This window comes from Puma concolor, chromosome E4 (assembly GCF_028749965.1).
Source record: "Puma concolor isolate L17-30 chromosome E4, mPumCon1.1.hap2, whole genome shotgun sequence".
In the NCBI taxonomy this organism is placed as follows: domain Eukaryota; kingdom Metazoa; phylum Chordata; class Mammalia; order Carnivora; family Felidae; genus Puma; species Puma concolor.
Window position 1 is genome coordinate 71,371,445 of NC_141683.1, and position 18,626 is coordinate 71,390,070.

Genomic DNA, 18,626 nt, shown 5'->3' on the forward strand with positions numbered 1-18,626 from the left:
TGGAGGAAAAAGAACCCTTGTGCACCGGTCATGGGATATAAATTGGTATCGCCACAGTGAAAGCCACTATGGAGGGGCCTCAATGAATTAAAAACACAAATACCATAGGATCCAGTGATTCCACTACTGGGTATTTATTTACCCAAGGCAAATGGAAATACTAATTTGAAAAGATATATGCACCCCTATCTTTACTATGGCATTATTTACAATAGACAAGATACGGAAGCAACCCAAGTGTCCACCAATACATGAAGAGACCACACACACACAAGCACATACACACACACACACGCACACACACAAACACACACACACACTGAAATATTACACAGCTATAAATGAGAATGAGATCCTGCCATCTGCAACATCATGGATGTACCTAGATGGTATGAGGGTAAGTGAAATAAGTCAGACAGAGAAAGACAAATCCTATATGATTTCACTTCTGTGTAGAATGTAAAAAGGGGAATAAATGAACAAACAGAGCAAAAGCAGAAACAGACCCATAAATGCAGAGCTTTGACTCCTGCCAGAAGGGTGGGGAGGTGGGGGGATGGCAAAATGGGTGAAGGGGAGAGGGGAGTTCAGGGCTCCAGTTATAGAATGAATAAATCACAAGGCTCAAAGGTACAGCATAGGGAATCTAGTCAGTGGTATCGTAATGGCATCATACATTAACAGACGGGAGCTACGCTTATGGCGATCACAGGGAAACATCCAGAGTCGTTGCATCACATATTACATTGTGTGTCAGGTAGACCTCCGTTTAAGTAAACGTATCAAAGTTTAGGTTTCTATGTTATGAGTGGTAGTACTAACTAGAGATTGAAAGATTCAAAGTTCCCAAGGCCAACTTTGTTCCCACACTGGTCTTGCCTTATTTAGGTCCATAATAACTAGCAAGACATTCCAAGCCTTCAGGGGCATTCAGCTACCCAAGGACGGAGACTGTGATCAAAATGGTCCTGGGAGTTGTGCCTCTGTTTCTCTATACGCTGCCTGACTATTTTCTTCCCTATGAGCTCCCACTCCTACATCACTCTTCGGCACGGTTCTGTGGCATCCCCCAACCTTTCAATCTTTAGCCAATGAAGCCATACACTCCTACAACAAGGATGGGCTCAAATGACCGAGGGTAGGAGCCATGGCCTGCTCCTGGAGAACAAGCGAACTGGGAGTCTCAGTCATCCACACAGTCCCCTCAACATAGGCATGTTATCACCGATCCAGATGAAGCTCCCTTACTGATTTGACAAGTCAGTCCTACCCCTGCCCAGCCCTACAAGTACATGGGAAGGGCATCACAGATTTAGGAAAAGAGCTGGAGTGAGGAGACAGCTTGCCTTGGGCCATACATCCCTGATGTTCGGAAACTCCACCCCCCACCCCCAATTCCTTGAGAGGATCTAAGCTATCCTCCCTCAGTTGGGGTGGAAGTAGGGGATATCATATTTCTATTTGCTGTAAACAGACTCTTCCCAGCAGCTCAAATGATTTTTAATCTCTCTCATCAGAAAATCTGAGGTATGCTCGCACCTTCAATGAAACCAACACACACAAAAGCAGAAACCTGGTCACGACCCTCTTGAACTCTCTATTTGAATATGCCTTACTAAACAACTCCCCTAATCCTGGGTCCTTCATTCCTGTCATTCACCTTTATCTCCCTTGGCATAAACCCCCATATTCTGACATCTTTTCTCAAACTCGTATTCCTAACCAACTCAGTGTTGTTCTCCTTGACACCTGGTCTCCTCTGATAATTCGATTCTTACCCTCCTTCATTGTATTCATTAGACCCACTCCCCAGCTTTCTATTATTAGAACAGATGCCTGCAAGACGAAGACAAAAAAGAAGGAAGGAAGGAAAGAAAGAAAGAAAACCAGAATTTAAATCGCATTTCTGTCACTTATCATATCCAAATAGGTCACTTCAATCTCCTTTGAGTTTCAAATTCTCCAGGGAAACACCAATGGGGCAAGGAGGTGAAACATAGGTTGACGTACCAGAGCGTGTTTTGAGGAATCAATGTCTGAGGTTCCCTAAATCTCGAGACCCTAAGTGCTTTTGATTTGGCCTCTGGAAAAATGGAGAGTCCTTAGCTGGCAGAAGTGGGGAAATTATTGGGAAAAAAAAAAAAAAAGAAATACCAAGGAATCCAGAGAAGAAAGTCAAAAGGAAAAACACAGTACAAAAGGTCATGGGGGAAAAAAAAAAAAACTCCAAAAAACCCAAAAAGCTTCCTAAACCACACAAGGGTACTAGCCCAAAGCGAAACCAGCCTGAGAACTTAGGCAACAGAGAATCATATAGCAATATCCTCAAAATAGAGAGTGAGTTTAATTAATGTAACATGGTCTGCAACTAGATATCCTTCCCTTACAGAAAACTCATTTGTCTCAAGAAGAGGGGATATCACTACATCTAAGGACTTGCCTGATGACATCTTGCTTATTATGTAAAAGCCTTGACACCATGGCCATAGCTGACATCCACCCTAAAATCTCAGATGGTAAAAACAAGGGACTAGTTACCACTGCACTAATGACTTTTGTTAGCACCAGTGGTCAAATATATGAGGCCAAATGCTTGGACTAACCTGGGTTCTTAAGCAAACCCTAAATTGGTGTTCCCACATCATTATCTTTGACATTCTGAGTTGATCTGCCCTAGGATCTGTATCTTCATCTCAGTGCTGCTGAGGAACCAGAGAATGGATGCGGAAGCTTCAAGGGCTGACGGGCAAAGCCCCTCAGCTACCCGTTAACTATGGAATCATGGTCGAGTCATCAACCTCCCTGAACCACAGTTGCCAAAGTAATAAAAAGTAGGCTACACTAACACAGCTACTTTGCAAAGCTGTACAATGACTATATAACTGAACAGATGGTACCCATAGGATATAGTGTCTGGTCCAGTGTAGAACACGCAACAACTGGTTTTGTTCTCTGCGTTCCCTTAGGAGACACATGATTTTCAGTTCATTCATTCCCCTTCCTTTCCTTTCATTATCCGTTTCATTTCATTTCATTCCTTTATACTTTGAGAGTGAGTGCACACAGAAATCGGGAAAGATATCCCAAGGAGGCTGTCTGCGCAAAACTCGACGTGGGGCTTGAACTCACAAACCTGAGTTGAAGTCAAGAGTCATACCCTTGACCGACTGAGCCACCCGGGTGCCCCAGCAAATGTCATTTTTACAAATCCATAGCAACCCTACCTGGATATAGAATCTTCCTCAGCCTTCTTATCTGCTCCTAAAGAAGAAAGCAAAATACATGTTAAATCAACAATCGAAAAATAGAGGAAATTACAAGTGTACGGCTTATGATTTGTGAACAGTATTGCTTTGGGACCACACCTGGAAACCAGACTACACTGAATGGTAATTATCCCATTCGTAGGCTTAAAGCACTAAGAAATCTTACTTTCTCCTCTATATTGACCAAAAGCAAGAATGGGTTTTATCAGAATTTGACACCTACAGGGGAACTGATGTTTACAATGGCCATCACTGACCGACTCTATGGCACTGGAGGAAACTGGTATCGTTAGGAGAATGATTATCATGAGCGGACAATGTCAGACTGAAACTAGCATGATTTTTCTGGACTTCCACTCCTAGAGGAGTTGAAAGAGAGTATCTTTATTTTGCGGTAACACGGCAGAACGTCCCCAGCTCTTCAGCAGACACTCCTCAGTTTTAGGAGGAAACGCCCCCTCACAAAGTGTGCTCTATAGACATTGGACTTTGCAGCATGGCCAAACCATAGCAAACAGACTCTCCCTGGCCTTATTTCCATTGGCAAGGTAAGAAGGAAGGATTTGGCATTCCAGTTTGATATCGTTCTAACCTCTCGAGGCTGTCTCCTTCCATTGCTAGAGAGTCTATCTAGACCCACCGCACATCACAGAGGAGGACGATCCCAATGTGAGTGCTCTGTAGTGGTTCATGATGTCATTTTTCTCAACCCTCCCCATTAGGTGACACACATCTAGAGAAATCGTACTTTTTCATGGAAGGCAGAGGTCATCAGATCCTCTACTGATGAGCAACTAAACGAAACAAAGGGCAAAGAATAGCTTGAATGCCTACATTCAGTTACCAGGATATTTTCACTTTCTAAACATTCAAAGACATCCACTCTATGATTCGAACTATATGACACCTGGAAAGAGCAAGGCTATGGAGCTAAGGGTTGGGGTGAACGTAGGGATAAACGGGCACAGCACAGAGGACTTTTAAGGCAGTGGAACCCTTTCACACGATACCACAAAGGTGGATTCACATCATTACACATTTGTTAAAACTCATAGAATGTATAACACCAAGGCTGAACACTAATGCACATTAGAGACTTGGCCTCCAAATGAAGAGTTCGTGTCCGTAGAGAAGGCACCACTGTTGTCAGCGTGCCTGGGTGGCTCAGTTGGTTCAGCGTCCATGTCTGGATCTGAGCTCAGGTCATGATCTCACAGTTCATGGGATCAAGTCCTGCATCAGGTTCTGTGCTGACAGCACAGGATTCTTTCCCCCCTCTCCCTCTGCCCCTTGGCGGCTCACACGCATGCGTGCTCTCTCGCTCAAAACTGAACCAAGGAACTGAAAAAAAAAAAAATCCTACTAAAAATGGACCACTGTCGTGCAAGATGTTAACAACAGGGGAGGCTAGGCGTGTACGGGAGCGTGGTATGGTATATGGAGACTCTCTGTACTTCCTAATATATTTTGCTCTGAACTTAAAGCTGATGTCAAAAATCAGGCTTATTAAATGTATGAAACAACAAAAACAACAAAATATGGTATCCATTGAAGCTACTCTTAGCCTATACTAACTCATGATACAGTCACCTTGAACATCAACACAGAGACCAAAGTAACACAACAGGGGTACTGTCTCCCATTTGGAAGTATGTGAAAATGCATAAACAAAACACAAAAATACAACAGTTATTTGTATACTTAGGCAAGAAAACAATTGATGAATATGATCCGAAATCTTATACCTATAAACAGGGGTTCAGCACCATAGGAATCAAACCTGGGTTTTCCATATAATTAAGAGATTTTCATTCTAATTTTAAATCAAATATCATTATGTTGATCATACCTAAGAATCATAATGAAAGCTTAATCACATTAAAAAAAACGATTATAATGACCTAATATTGCCCTAGTAATTTTTACACAAATACCTACTTCATATGGATGATGAAACTGAAACCAGTACCATGGTAACCGTCATGTTACTTGCTAGTAAAACAAAATTTGAAGACACCACCAAAAATGACGTCAGGGCTATAATTCCTATGCAGAACAGATTTCATCCAGCAGGCCGAAGATGGCTACCCTCAGAACATCCTACTTGAATGACTGGCCCTTGGTTGTTCCCTGGGATCTTGGATTTAAGGAGGGTTCCCACCATTCCCTAGCTGGTTAAGTGTGGTTCACTGTGCCTAAGTGCTGCTACACTCAATGGGCTTAAGGCCGTACACTTGATTTCCTTTCTGGAAACCTGGAATTTTGGGACATGCTAAGGAGAAGATGCCTATGTGATTAGCATTTGATGAAAACCTCGGGCACTGAGTATCCATAAGCCTCGTACTGGCCCACAACATTTCACTTGTGCTGTCCTAATTTCATGCTGGAGGAATTTAGCACATCCTGCCAACTCCATAGAGAAAGGATTCCTGGAAGCCTGCGCTTGGTTTCCTCTGGCCTTCACCCCGTGCACCATTGCTCGGTGCTGATTGGCCTTTCTAGCCTGTCCCCATACCAATCCACACGCATGACTACAACTATATGCTGAGTCCTGTGAGCTCTTCTAGTGAATAATCAAATCTGGGTGTCACTGGGATGCCTCTAACACAACTGCTTTATGTGAAATTTTATTATTTGGGTTGATGTCTTACACGTGGTTACAGTCAGAAGGTTATGTCACAGAATACCTTTCCTGGAATCTCTTTTCTTGGTATTTGACTTGAAAATTCCTACATCCCTACATATCCATTTGAAGAAAGGTTTAAAAGGAATACATGAAATCATGATGTCAGAAAGTGTGAAACAAGCAACAATCTTATGTTACTCCGAAAAGAGAGAGAGAGAGAGAGAGAGAGAGAGAGCGCGCGCGCAAATCCTGGTGATTGCCCCTATGTTCTACCATATAAAAGTTCTCTGAAATATGAAAAATCAGTTAATTTTCTCCAACTACCTAGGACTTAGTTCATTTTTCTGGCAGATAGGAATCAAAGAAGTAACAGGGATCATTCCACAACAATCAGAACTGTCAGACAGAATACGAAAACCTACTACTGATTATAGTGTGCTTTTGTTTCTTTTCCTTATTTTCCTAGAACATTAAAAATATAGTTCACCTCCTAAAGGCAGTTATTGCCAAAATAATCAAAAGTCACAAATACGGCATCCAAAATGTCAGATGCGTTATCTTGATGTCTCCTTATGTGACCCTCCTTCCAATTCTCTTATTTTGCCCTAAAGGATACTACCGTATGAAGTACCCCCATTTTATATGGCATTAACGTATATACATTTATCGCTGACTACAAACGCTTATGTTCACCCATGGTAGTTAGCACATAACTCTGCATCATCAGCTAGGTCAGTCCTTAATGTCTTGCCAACAGTGAGGATAACAGTAAGAGTGGGAACATTTGGGGATACTACTCTGACAAATTCTGGTACGAGAAGCTCACCTGATAGTGTGGCTGCATTTCCAATAGTCTGCTCTTCCCTTTAAAGAACTAGTGTATTTTACCACCTTCCAGTAGAAACACCATACACACCGGCTTACTTTCCTTCATTTATTCCCTGTAGTCTCCGCCATTCACATGATTCCCTCTTTGGCTCTTCTCTTCTTTCCTGAGGTTCCTTGGGCCTTCCAGGGTCTTGAAAGGGAACTAGTCATTTAGCTCCTTTCGTGGCACTCTCAATTTAATCTGTTGCTGACACCACATACGATATGCAACTTACCTCCTTTTCACATCTCTTTCTCTTTCCTATGCACTTAACAGGCCGTTTTCTTTAGATATTAGAATATATCAGTATTCCTGTTTTATATCAACATTCTGTCAAATGACCTTTGAATAAAATACAGTTCTTACCTTCTGCTTGTCCATTTAATAGACTTTGTCTTTTCTGATCCACAGCTCCAGAGACACGAGGAACATATTTGTTGGGCTTCTCAGACATACTCTGTTAAAAGTAGCATCAGTAATGAGTTGCGTGAAGACTTCCTAAGCCTTTTCCAAGAAAATTTCTGAATTTATGATTTTAATAACAATCAGACTTACAAATCAGTAAAACGTATTGACCACCAAAACATTTAAATACAACACCTCATATATGCTCTCTTGATTCAGCGTCCCTTTGAATCTTCATTTGGCTATTGACTCTCTAAACTGATCATGGAAGGCCAGAATAAATACTTTCAAAGGCAGAAGCCTGGCTTGTATGCAGATTTCAAAAAGGAACTAGCAAAACACCTTCCTTTGCATTCCTGACCAAAATGAAAGGACATTTGAAATAAGTTTTGAAACAAAGTCTTTAAAAGTGTACTTGCTAGAAATGAAAACTGCTTCTAATAAAATGGCAGACATTTGTTTCAGTGTCAATTCATACCTCACATGATCAGAAACTTTGGAGTATATCATGTTGAGTATCAACAAAACACTGTTGTAGCTGCTGCTTCGTTTAGGTAAACAAAGGCTTGACCTTTTTCTTGACGAAAGAAGGGTTGGATCGAATGGCAAAGTAGTAAGAAAAAACTTTTCTTAAAATTATGGTGAACTAGTAGCAGAAACCATGTAGATATAGGTATGGAACTCTTCACAATGTGTAGTAAGCATTCAAACGGCAAGTATAAGAACATGTATGTCTTAGTCACCTAAAATGTGCCAAGCACTCATTTCCCTAGGCACACTTTCTTTTTTACACACAACAATAATAATGATTATGATGATCGAGTGAGCCTTCCTACTTCTTGGTGACTCCAAGACATTGGAGTAAAATGATGATCCGTGGTCCTCTCTGTCCAGAATGTCCCTCGCCACGGTCTACACGACTGGTCCTTCTCATCTTTCACTTGGCACCTTTTGCCACTCTCAGATCTTTTCCGACTACCAAAATTCCCACTCCCACTCTCATCCTCATCCTCACTACAAACGCCCCCAATATTCTCTCAACTAACATTGTCCATTTCCTATCGATGAAGCCTTTATAGTGGCTTATAACGGATTGCTGTTGACTTACTTTTCTGCTCCGACCACAACAACCTACACCCTCCACTTGTACACTCAGTAGCTAACTCCTTGGTACGTACTCAGAATACAAGGACCAAGTAATTAAGGTCAAAACATTTTTACACTAATCTCACTGAGAAGATCTCAAAAGTACCAAATCACTATACCGTTGACCCTTGAACAAAGCAAGGGTTACGGGCTCTGATGGCCATGCACTCGAAAATCCACAAATATCTTTTGAAACCTCAAAACCAATTCAAAAAAACAAAAATTCCTACTGAATTTCCTACTTTAAAAGCAATTACACTTAGAAATCAAAAAGTATATATGTATTGAAATCCAGAACATTAAAGCAGAAGCGCTTGTATACGCTCTCTAGGTCTCATCTACCTTTTCGGCCTCATTTGGCCATTGACTCTGTACACTGAGCATGGGAGGTCAGGGTTAGGATAACGGAATGCTGAGCTTACCAACAATATACACAGTCGATTAATGCATGTTTTCCCCGTTATATGTATTACATACTGTATTCTTACACTATAAACTGAAGAAAAGGTTACTAAGAAAATCGTAAGGAAGGGGTGCTGGGTGGCCCTGTCGGTTCAGGGTCAGGCTCTTGACTTTGGCTCAGGTCATGATCTAGATTTCCTGAGTTCAACGCTGGCAGTCTGGAGCCCGATGAAGATTCTCTCTCTGCCCCCGCTTCCCTACTCACGTGCTCTGTCCTCTCTCTCTCTCCCAAAATAAATAATTAAAAAAAAAAAAAAAAAAGAACAAGACGAAAAAGACAATCATAAGGAAGAGAAAATACAGGATGGTACTGTATTTATTGAAAAAAAAATCTGTATGTATGTGGACTCCCACAGTCCAAACCCATCTTGTTCAAGGGTCCAATGTATACCTATATGATGTCTCCACTAAGAGTTTACTGGAACTTTTTATAGCCCCACATTAGAAAATCAAAAACCCATTCTAACTTTGCCATTCTTTTCTGGACACTAGGGCCATTTTGTTGGCCTTCGAACATCTTCCCATTGAAAACAAGCATTCTTGGGGGGCCTGGGTGACTTAGTCGATTAGGCACCCAACTTTGAAATTGCGAAAAGGAAAGTAAAAGGTGGAGGGAGGAGTTAAGATGGCAGGGGAGGGGATCAGCATTTCCCTTGTCCCTCAAACACAGCAGTTTTGAGGTCACAACACTTGGAATGCCAGGAATACAGGCTGCAGAGGGACAGAAAAATCTCCACAGGTGCAGAGTGACAGCTTGGCGGGACAGAAGGGTGTGTATGCGAATTGGGAGAAATAAAATGGGCAGCACAGGCATGGAGTGGGGGAAGCCCTTTGGTGGAGAAACGAAAGGAAAGTAGAGAGAGAGGCTGTGGGAAGGGCCTTTGGATATGAGAAAGCCTGTCCGGACCACAGACCAAGGAGAGGTCCAGAGAGCCAGTTTCTACTTTGCAAAACCGCCTTAGAGGCTAAGAAACAGAATTTTCAAGGTGGCCAGACTTTCTCTAGACCAGAGCTACCACCTCCCATGCCTGGTGGGGAGGGAGCCGCCCCTAGGCTTGGTAGCAATCTCAGGGCTACACTGGGAGAGAACACCTTGAGTATGGTGGAAAGGGGAGGTATTGCCCTGCCCAAGGGAAAAAGACCGTGCAGGCACGAGCCAGAGGCCCTCTGTCCACTGGGCAGAGTGGCGCAACTCCACTACCAGGTCCGAGCAAAGCGGGATCCTACAGGGTTTTGAATCCCAGCTCAGTGCTCAGGTGGCACAGGGGACTGTGCAGCAAGGCAAGCCGGTTCCCCAGGCTATTCCGTGAGGATAGCCTAAACAGTGAGTTTTGAGACACCTCGTGTGGGCAGGAGAGATTGGGGCGTCGCCATTTCTCTCCCCACGACCAACATCGTGGGGCTTCAGGGAATGGACAGTGAGCCTCCGTGGAGGCAGGCCCTTTACACCAAACCCTGACTCTCTGTGCCTCGTAACTGCTTCTCTATAGGAGTGAGACTGACACTGATGGCACCAGACAGCCCCTCGTCTAGACCAGCACAGCCACCCGTCCCAGGCACCAATAGACAACTCTCCTCCGGTTTTCTATCTTAGTTTGTTTGTTTGTTTGTTTGTTTCTTTGTTTCTTTGTTTGTTTGTTTTCATTTGAGTTATTATTCTTTTGTCTTTCCTTTTCTTTTTTAATGTTTATTTCTTTATTTGGAGAGAGAGAGAGTGAGTGATCAAGCAGAAGACATACAGAGAGAGGGAGAGAGAGAATCCGAGCAGGATCCATGCTCTCACTGCAGGACCTGATGGGGGTTTCGAACCCACCAACAGCGACAACATGACGTGAGCCAAATTCAAGAGTCGGACGCTTCACCTACTCAGACACCCAGGCGCCCATCTTTTCTTTCCTTTGCTTTCCCTTTCTTCTCTTTTCCCTTGTTGCTCTTTCTACTCTCCTCTTTCCTCGCTCCCTTTGGAAACAGCCTAGAAGTGTCGAGTTGACGTCGGTCAAAGCTAATTATATATCTACATTTATCTATACATCTTAATATATACGTATATATCTTTACACAGATTAGATAGATAGATAGATAGATAGATAGATTTTTTTCCTTTGTACCTCTGTTCTGGTTCTTTGTGTGTTGGATTGCGCATTTTCTCTATACTTTTATAGATCTCCTTCTTCATTTTCCTCCCTCTCTTTCTGGATTAAACCCTAGAGCTCCTTTGAGTCACTGGCTGGCCTTTTTTCCCACTCCTGTCATTTCTCTTTTTGTTTGGGCTAAGGATACTTCACCACCTTCTTCTCCTTTTTCCCAGGATTACGTCCACAAACAAATCAAAGCACACCTGGTGGAAGGCCCAAACCGCCACTCCAAGTAGCGGGAACAGTAGCCAAAGACACACCGAAAGAGTGCACACAACACACTCCAAAAACATTTGTTCAACTGCCAGGCCCTGGACCGTGCAGGAGCTCTTTTTAATATAGTAGTACTCGCAGGTGTGGGACACAGAACAAGCTATTAACACACATAAAGGGCAGGAATCGAGCCAAAACGACGAAATCGAAGAATTCTCCTCGAAAACATTCCGGGAAGAAAGGACAGCCAGAGAAGGGCTCAAAAGACAGAGAAACAATATATGTGAGCACATTTTTGGAATGACACTCATAAGACGCATAGTTGCACTTGAAACCACGCACAGAAGACAGCAGACAATCTAGTGCTTCAGAGATCAAGGACCTAAGGAATCGTCACGATGAACGCTGAAAATGAAATGGTGTAAAGGAGATACAAAGTAACCTAGATGCAGTGACAGCAAGGACGGGAGAAGCAGCAGACAGAATCGGTGAACAGAAGATCCAATGGTGGACAACGATGAAGCAGAGAAAGGAAAGGAACGAAATGACTAGATCACGAGGCAGGTACTAGAGACCGACGTGATTCGGTGAGATAAATATTAGCCACATCCTACGAGTCCCAGAAGAAGAAGAGTGAGAGAGAGGGGCAGAAGGTTTTTTTGAACAACTTATAGCTGAGAGCTTCCCTCATCTGGGGAAGGAAACGGGCATGCAAGTCCTGGCGGCACAGAGAATTCCTTTCCAAATCAACAAACCCAGGTCAACACCACGACATGCCATAGCGAAACTGGAAAAGTACAAGATAAGGAGAGGATTCTGAAAGCAGCTAGGGACAAACGGGTCTTATTCGACAAGGCAAGACACATAAGGGTAGCAAGAGACCTGTCCAAAGAACCTTGGCAGGGCACAAGGGAGGGGTAGGAAATGGTCAATGTGCTGAATGGGAACATCTGCGGTGAAGAATCCCTTCCCCAGCAAGGCTGTCATTTAGAATAGAAAGAGAGAGAAAGGCTTTCCCAGACACACAAACCCTAATGGAGTTCATGACCACTAAACCAGCCCCACAGGAGATCCTAAAGGGCGACTCTGTGAGTGGAAAGCAGCAGAGACTACAAAGGAACAGAGGCCTCACCAACAGCATGTAACCTTCAGATAACACAATGACACTAAATCCATATGTTTAATCACTCTGAATGTGAATGGACTCAATGCCCCAATCAAAAGACACAGGGAATCAGAATGGGTAAAACACAAAACAAAACCAAAGAACAAGATCCATCTATATGTTGTCAACAAGACACTGATTTTAGACCCCAGGACACCTCCAGATTCAAAGTGAAGGTATGGCGAACCATCTATCATGCTACTAGAAGTCAAAAGAAAGCTGGAGTTGACACACTTCCACCAGAAAGACTAGATTTTAAACCGGAGACTGTAGTAACAGATTCAGAAGGGCACTGGGTCATAATTAAGGTCATAATTAAGGCATGGGTCCTCTAGCCATCAAGAGGAGCTAAGACTTGCAAATGTTTATGGCCCCAAAGTGAAACGCCCACACATATGAATCGATTAATCACAAACATGATTAAATGTATACATACAAATACCATGATTGTAGACGACTTTAAGACTCCACTCATGGCAATAGGCGTATCGTCAAGGCAGAAAATCAGTACGGAAACACAGATCCAATGTGTCATTGGACCAGATGTATTCAGATATACCTAGATATATATTGGCCTCATATATATGCATTTATATACATGGATATCAACACTGATATATTAAGATCTTTTCATCCAACGGCAGTAGAACGCACATTCTTCTTAAGTGCACATAGAACATTCTCCAATGACTCCAAGTGACATCCTGGGTCTCAAAACAGCCCTCCACAAATATAAAAGGCCTGAGATCATACCTTGCATATTGTCAGATCACAACAACGAGCACTTGCTCATTCTTTCTCTCTCTCCCTCCCTTTCCAAGAGAAATACAAACATTTCAAAAACATTTAGCTCAGCCCCTTCCAAGAAAGAGAAAAACAAGCATAATAAACCTTGTGGGGCAATGAGTCCTGGATGGAAACCACACACACACAGTAGAATTCCATAACCAATATGTTGACAATGGAGTTGACAGAAAGTGATGTACTAAAAGAACAGACACTAAAGAAATAGCTTCTGCAAGGACAAATTAGGGTAAGGGTAAACCATTAAAAAAGAGCCTGGTGCGGGGAACACGTATGTGGCACAGTCAGTTCAGCATCCACCTTCAGCTCATGAGTCATGATCTCACGGGTTGTGGGTTTCAGCCCCACGTTGAGCTCTGTGTTGACAGCTCGGAGCCTGCAGCCTGCTTTGGTTCTGTGTCTCCCTCTGTCTCTGCCCCTACCCCGCTTGCACTCTGTGTCTCTCTCTGTCTCAAAAATACATAAACTTTAAAAAAATTTTAAAAATACCATAAAAAGCATGGGGGGAGAAGAGGGAAAAAGAAAAAAAAAAAACAAAAAACACATGACCAATCAATCAAGAATGAGCCTAAGACAAAAAAGAAAAGGAACAATGTGAGCAAAAGAAGGTAAATGGAAACAACACACATTTTTCAACAGGTACATAAGTAGGATTGGGAATATACTATGAACAATAGTCTCTTTTAAACCTTTTAAAGATATATGTCTCTCTCTATGAGTGTGTATATATATATGTGTGTGTGTGTATGTGTGCATATATATGTATACATGTGTGTGTGTATATATATATAAGTGTAAATATATATGTGTATATAACTGTATATTATATATATATCTCTATCTCTATCTATACCTATCTCTCTATCTTTATCTATATCCATCTATCTATCTATCTATCTACCTATCTATCTATCTATCTATCTAATATTTATGTAAAAGAGAGGCTTTGATTCACAGTATATCCCTAATAATACTGACTCTTATCACTCTACAGTTATCTGGTTATAAATGCTGTAATAAAGAATTTAAGTTTTTTCACTATAAATAAACTGTTCAATTCCTGGCATCTATCGCTTCCGAAAAGCTAGAAATTATTACTAGACTAACAAAAGAACAGACAAAGAGAGGTTTCTAATACGTCAACATTCACTATGGAGAAAGAATTGGGAATGAGAATTCTAGGAAGAAATGGGAACCTTCAAAGGATGTGTGTAATGGGACACAGATGGGGTTACACAAACAAAGGCTGAGGACTTTTTCTCTGCAAATTTCAGCTCACAATAGGAGGATACTAAAAATATACTGTAACCTTCTTTCTTATGTAACTCCTGATTTCCTCAATAGAATTCATTTGCGTTTATACATGTTAAACACTAAAACGGAATATAAACTGAAGCCTGACTTTTTAAATTCACATATTTAATTGTGATATATCATGCGTATTTTGTTCCTTTTCAAACTCCATTCTACGGAATTCCATTTCCCTACTCATTTATTCCCATTCAAAAACCATGACATTGCTTCTTCCAAGCAAGACGTTATTCTAGGAGCTCCAGGCGTCTGACAAGTGTGTTTCCTAACCTCCAGGAGCTTATCATGACTGAGGGGCTTTGAAATGAATACTGAAATAAATATCAGATGTCTGAAACTTTAAATTTTAGAATCTGACACAAGGACTAGGAGGAGATAGTGTTCAAAGCTAGAATACGAAAGATTTCTGAAATCAGAAATTTGACAACTTGGCTATGAAGAGCCTCTGCTCATAGAGCTACTCTTCTCAGCAAAATACGTATTCTTCAGGGAGATGCACAATTTTAACTTACTCTTCATGCAGTTATTTGAAAACTACAGGAGGACACCTTTGTAAGGTAAATGTTGAGAAATAATGTAAGCATCTAAATTTCTACATTTTCTAATATTATTTTAGTCTAAATGTAGAACAAAGGATAGAGCCAAAGGAAAATCCTGTATGTCACCAAAATAAAACTTGCCCGGGGCCGGGGTGGGGGTGGGGGCAACCTACAATAGATACTTGGACCCTATCAGGTTTCATTTAGGCATGAGTAGTATCAGTCATGTTACTATCACAGTAAGAATCCTTATCCTTAAGCAAATGTCATATTGCCTCCATGATGGGAAAGCTTTTCCCAATATCATATGACGGTCATTATATATTTTCCAGCCCATTCTTTGATCAGCCTCCACCTGTAGGATTTACCAAAGTACAACAAAACAAAACAAAACAAAACATTCAACGCGTCATGTATCTGTAAAGTGGTTTGTTCTTGCTAACTTTCCATGACACACATGAAATGATGATACACAGGCTCCTCTTAAATTTTCAGAGTAAATAAGGGAGAAAACTCAATTCAGAGCAGGAAAGTGAGTTTCACAGGAGGGTACTTTACCTTGGTACCAAAATCTAAGACTTGGCTAGATGATGTAGGCCATGAATCATCAGGACCAGGTTTGTCGGAAAGCCTTGAGAGCAAAAAAAATACAAGAAAAACATGTTCATTCATTTACAAACAAAATTTTAAAAAGTTCAGGGAAAGGTCGCCTATCTGTTTATTCCACGAAGTTTCTTGGTATCATTAACATTGGCCTCTGGTTTTTTCATTAAGTTTTATTTTAATGCCAGTAATAGCAACATCCAGAGTTATATTAGTTTAAGTTGTACAATATAGTGATTCACCAACTCCATACTCACCCCGTGCTCATCATGACAAGGGCACTCCTTCATCCCCATCATCTCTTTCACCCCTCCCACCACTCACCTCCACTCCGCAACCAGCCGTTTCTTCTCTGCAGTTAAGAGCCTATTTCTTGGTTTGTCTCCCCTTTTGTTTCCTCCCTTTGCTCGTTTGTTGTTTCTTAAGTGCTACATGAGTAAAATCATATGGCATGTGTCTTTCCCTGACTTTGCTTACCATACTACACTCAGGCTCCATCCAGGTGATTGCAAATGCCAAGATTTCATTGTTTTATGATTAAAATTACAGTATGTGTGTGTGTCTTTGTGTGTGTGTGTGTGTGTGTGTGTGTGTGTGTATACATACACACACACATACATTCATATAGGGCTTCTTCTTGGTTCACTCAGCTGTCAAAGGACGCTTGCGCTGGCTGTTGGAAATAAGGCTGCAATAAACACGGGAGTGTGTGTGTCCCGTGGAATTCGTGTTTTTGTATTCTCTTGGGTAGTATCCAGTAGTGCAATTACTGGATCATAGGAGAGTTCTGGTTTTAACTTTCTGAGGAACCTCCATACTGTTTTCCACAGGGGCCACCCCCATTTGCATTTCCACCAACGGTGCAAGAGGTTTCCTTTGTCTCCACATCCTCGCAAACACTTGCTTCTTGTGTCTTGGAGTGTAGCCATTCTGACAGGTGTGACGTGGTATCTCGTTGTAGTTTGGGGGAGCATCTTTTCATGTGTCTGTTGACCATCTGTATGTTGTCTTTGGAAAAGTGTCTGGTTATGTCTACTGCTCATGTGTAAACTGGGCTTTTTTTGGACGGGGGTGATGTTGACATGTATCCATTTTTTAGACATTGTGGATACTAACCCTTTACTGGATTTGCAAAACATTTCCAAATTTGTTCTCCCATTCCAGAAGTTGCCTTTCAGTTTTGACGGTTTCCTTCACTGTGCAAAAGCTTCGTAGGTTGATATAGTCCCCAAACTTTATTCTTGCTTTATTTCCCTTGGCTCAAGAGACATAACTAGTAAAATGTGCCTACAGCCAAAGTCAGAGAAATGACGGCCTGTGCTCTCTTCAAGGATTTTCTTTTTTTTTTTTTTTTTATGGTTTCAAATCTCACACTTAGGTGTTTAATTCATTTCGAGTTTATTTGTGTGTATGGTACAGAAATTGGTCCAGGTTCATTCTTTGGCATGTGGCTTGTCCAGTTTTCCCAACACCATTTGGTGAAGAGAATGCCTTTTCCCCACTGGATAGTCTTTCCTGTTTGTAGAAGACGAACTGACCATACAGTGGTGGATTTATGTCTGGGTTTGCGGTTCTATTCCACTGAGCTCTAAGGCTATTTTGTACGCCAGTACCCACCATACTGTTTGGATTACTACAGCTTTGGAATAGAACTTGAAAGCTGAGATTGCGATACCTCCAGGGTTCCTCGTTTTCAACATTGCTTTGGCCATTCAAGGTCTTTTGTGGTTGTATACAACGTTTAGGCTTGTTTGTCTAGCTCTGTGACAAATGCTGTTGGTATGGTGACAGGGATTGCATGACATCTGTAGATGGCTTTGGGTAGTGTAGACACTTTAAAAATATGTATTCTTCCCATCTGTGAGCATCGGATGTCTTTCTCTTTCTTTCCGTCACCTTCAATTTCTTTCATCAGTGTTTTACGGTTTCCAGAGTACAGGTCTTTCACAATTTGGACCCTGTTTTAAAAAAAAAGCTTTCTGTTCTCTATTTGGCCTGGACCTCTCCTAACCTGTGAAATCTCCAGGAAAGACCCAGTCTGAGTTTCCATAACCAAATGTGACAGGCAGACAATGCTCTGAAATGGTTGAAAATGAAATGTGTAAACGTTACCACAATGACTTCTCCCCTCACATCTGTCAGAATGGCTCAGTTTCAACACACAGGAAACAACAAGGGTTGCTCAGGGTGTGGAGGAAAAAGAACCCTTGTGCACCGGTCATGGGATATAAATTGGTATCGCCACAGTGAAAGCCACTATGGAGGGGCCTCAATGAATTAAAAACACAAATACCATAGGATCCAGTGATTCCACTACTGGGTATTTATTTACCCAAGGCAAATGGAAATACTAATTTGAAAAGATATATGCACCCCTATCTTTACTATGGCATTATTTACAATAGACAAGATACGGAAGCAACCCAAGTGTCCACCAATACATGAAGAGACCACACACACACAAGCACATACACGCACACACACGCACACACACAAACACACACACACACTGAAATATTACACAGCTATAAATGAGAATGAGATCCTGCCATCTGCAACATCATGGATGTACCTAGATGGTATGAGGGTAAGTGAAATAAGTCAGACAGAGAAAGACAAATCCTATATGATTTCACTTCTGTGTAGAATGTAAAAAGGGGAATAAATGAACAAACAGAGCAAAAGCAGAAACAGACCCATAAATGCAGAGCTTTGACTCCTGCCAGAAGGGTGGGGAGGTGGGGGGATGGCAAAATGGGTGAAGGGGAGAGGGGAGTTCAGGGCTCCAGTTATAGAATGAATAAATCACAAGGCTCAAAGGTACAGCATAGGGAATCTAGTCAGTGGTATCGTAATGGCATCATACATTAACAGACGGGAGCTACGCTTATGGCGATCACAGGGAAACATCCAGAGTTGTTGCATCACATATTACATTGTGTGTCAGGTAGACCTCCGTTTAAGTAAACGTATCAAAGTTTAGGTTTCTATGTTATGAGTGGTAGTACTAACTAGAGATTGAAAGATTCAAAGTTCCCAAGGCCAACTTTGTTCCCACACTGGTCTTGCCTTATTTAGGTCCA

At 41.8% G+C, this 18,626-nt stretch overlaps 1 protein-coding gene across 1 annotated transcript in view; it reads right to left on the reverse strand.

Moving 5' to 3' along the window:
• LOC147572820 (ankyrin repeat domain-containing protein 26-like) overlaps positions 1-18,626 on the reverse strand; it is a 188,005-nt gene that overhangs the window by 118,917 nt on the left and 50,462 nt on the right. The window contains exons 13-15 of the mRNA XM_086693475.1: positions 15,499-15,571; positions 7,127-7,217; positions 3,225-3,261 (exon numbers count right to left, since the gene is read on the reverse strand). Of these exons, the coding sequence (XP_086549601.1) occupies positions 3,225-3,261; positions 7,127-7,217; positions 15,499-15,571 (201 nt within the window). The remainder of the gene's footprint in view (positions 1-3,224; positions 3,262-7,126; positions 7,218-15,498; positions 15,572-18,626) is intronic.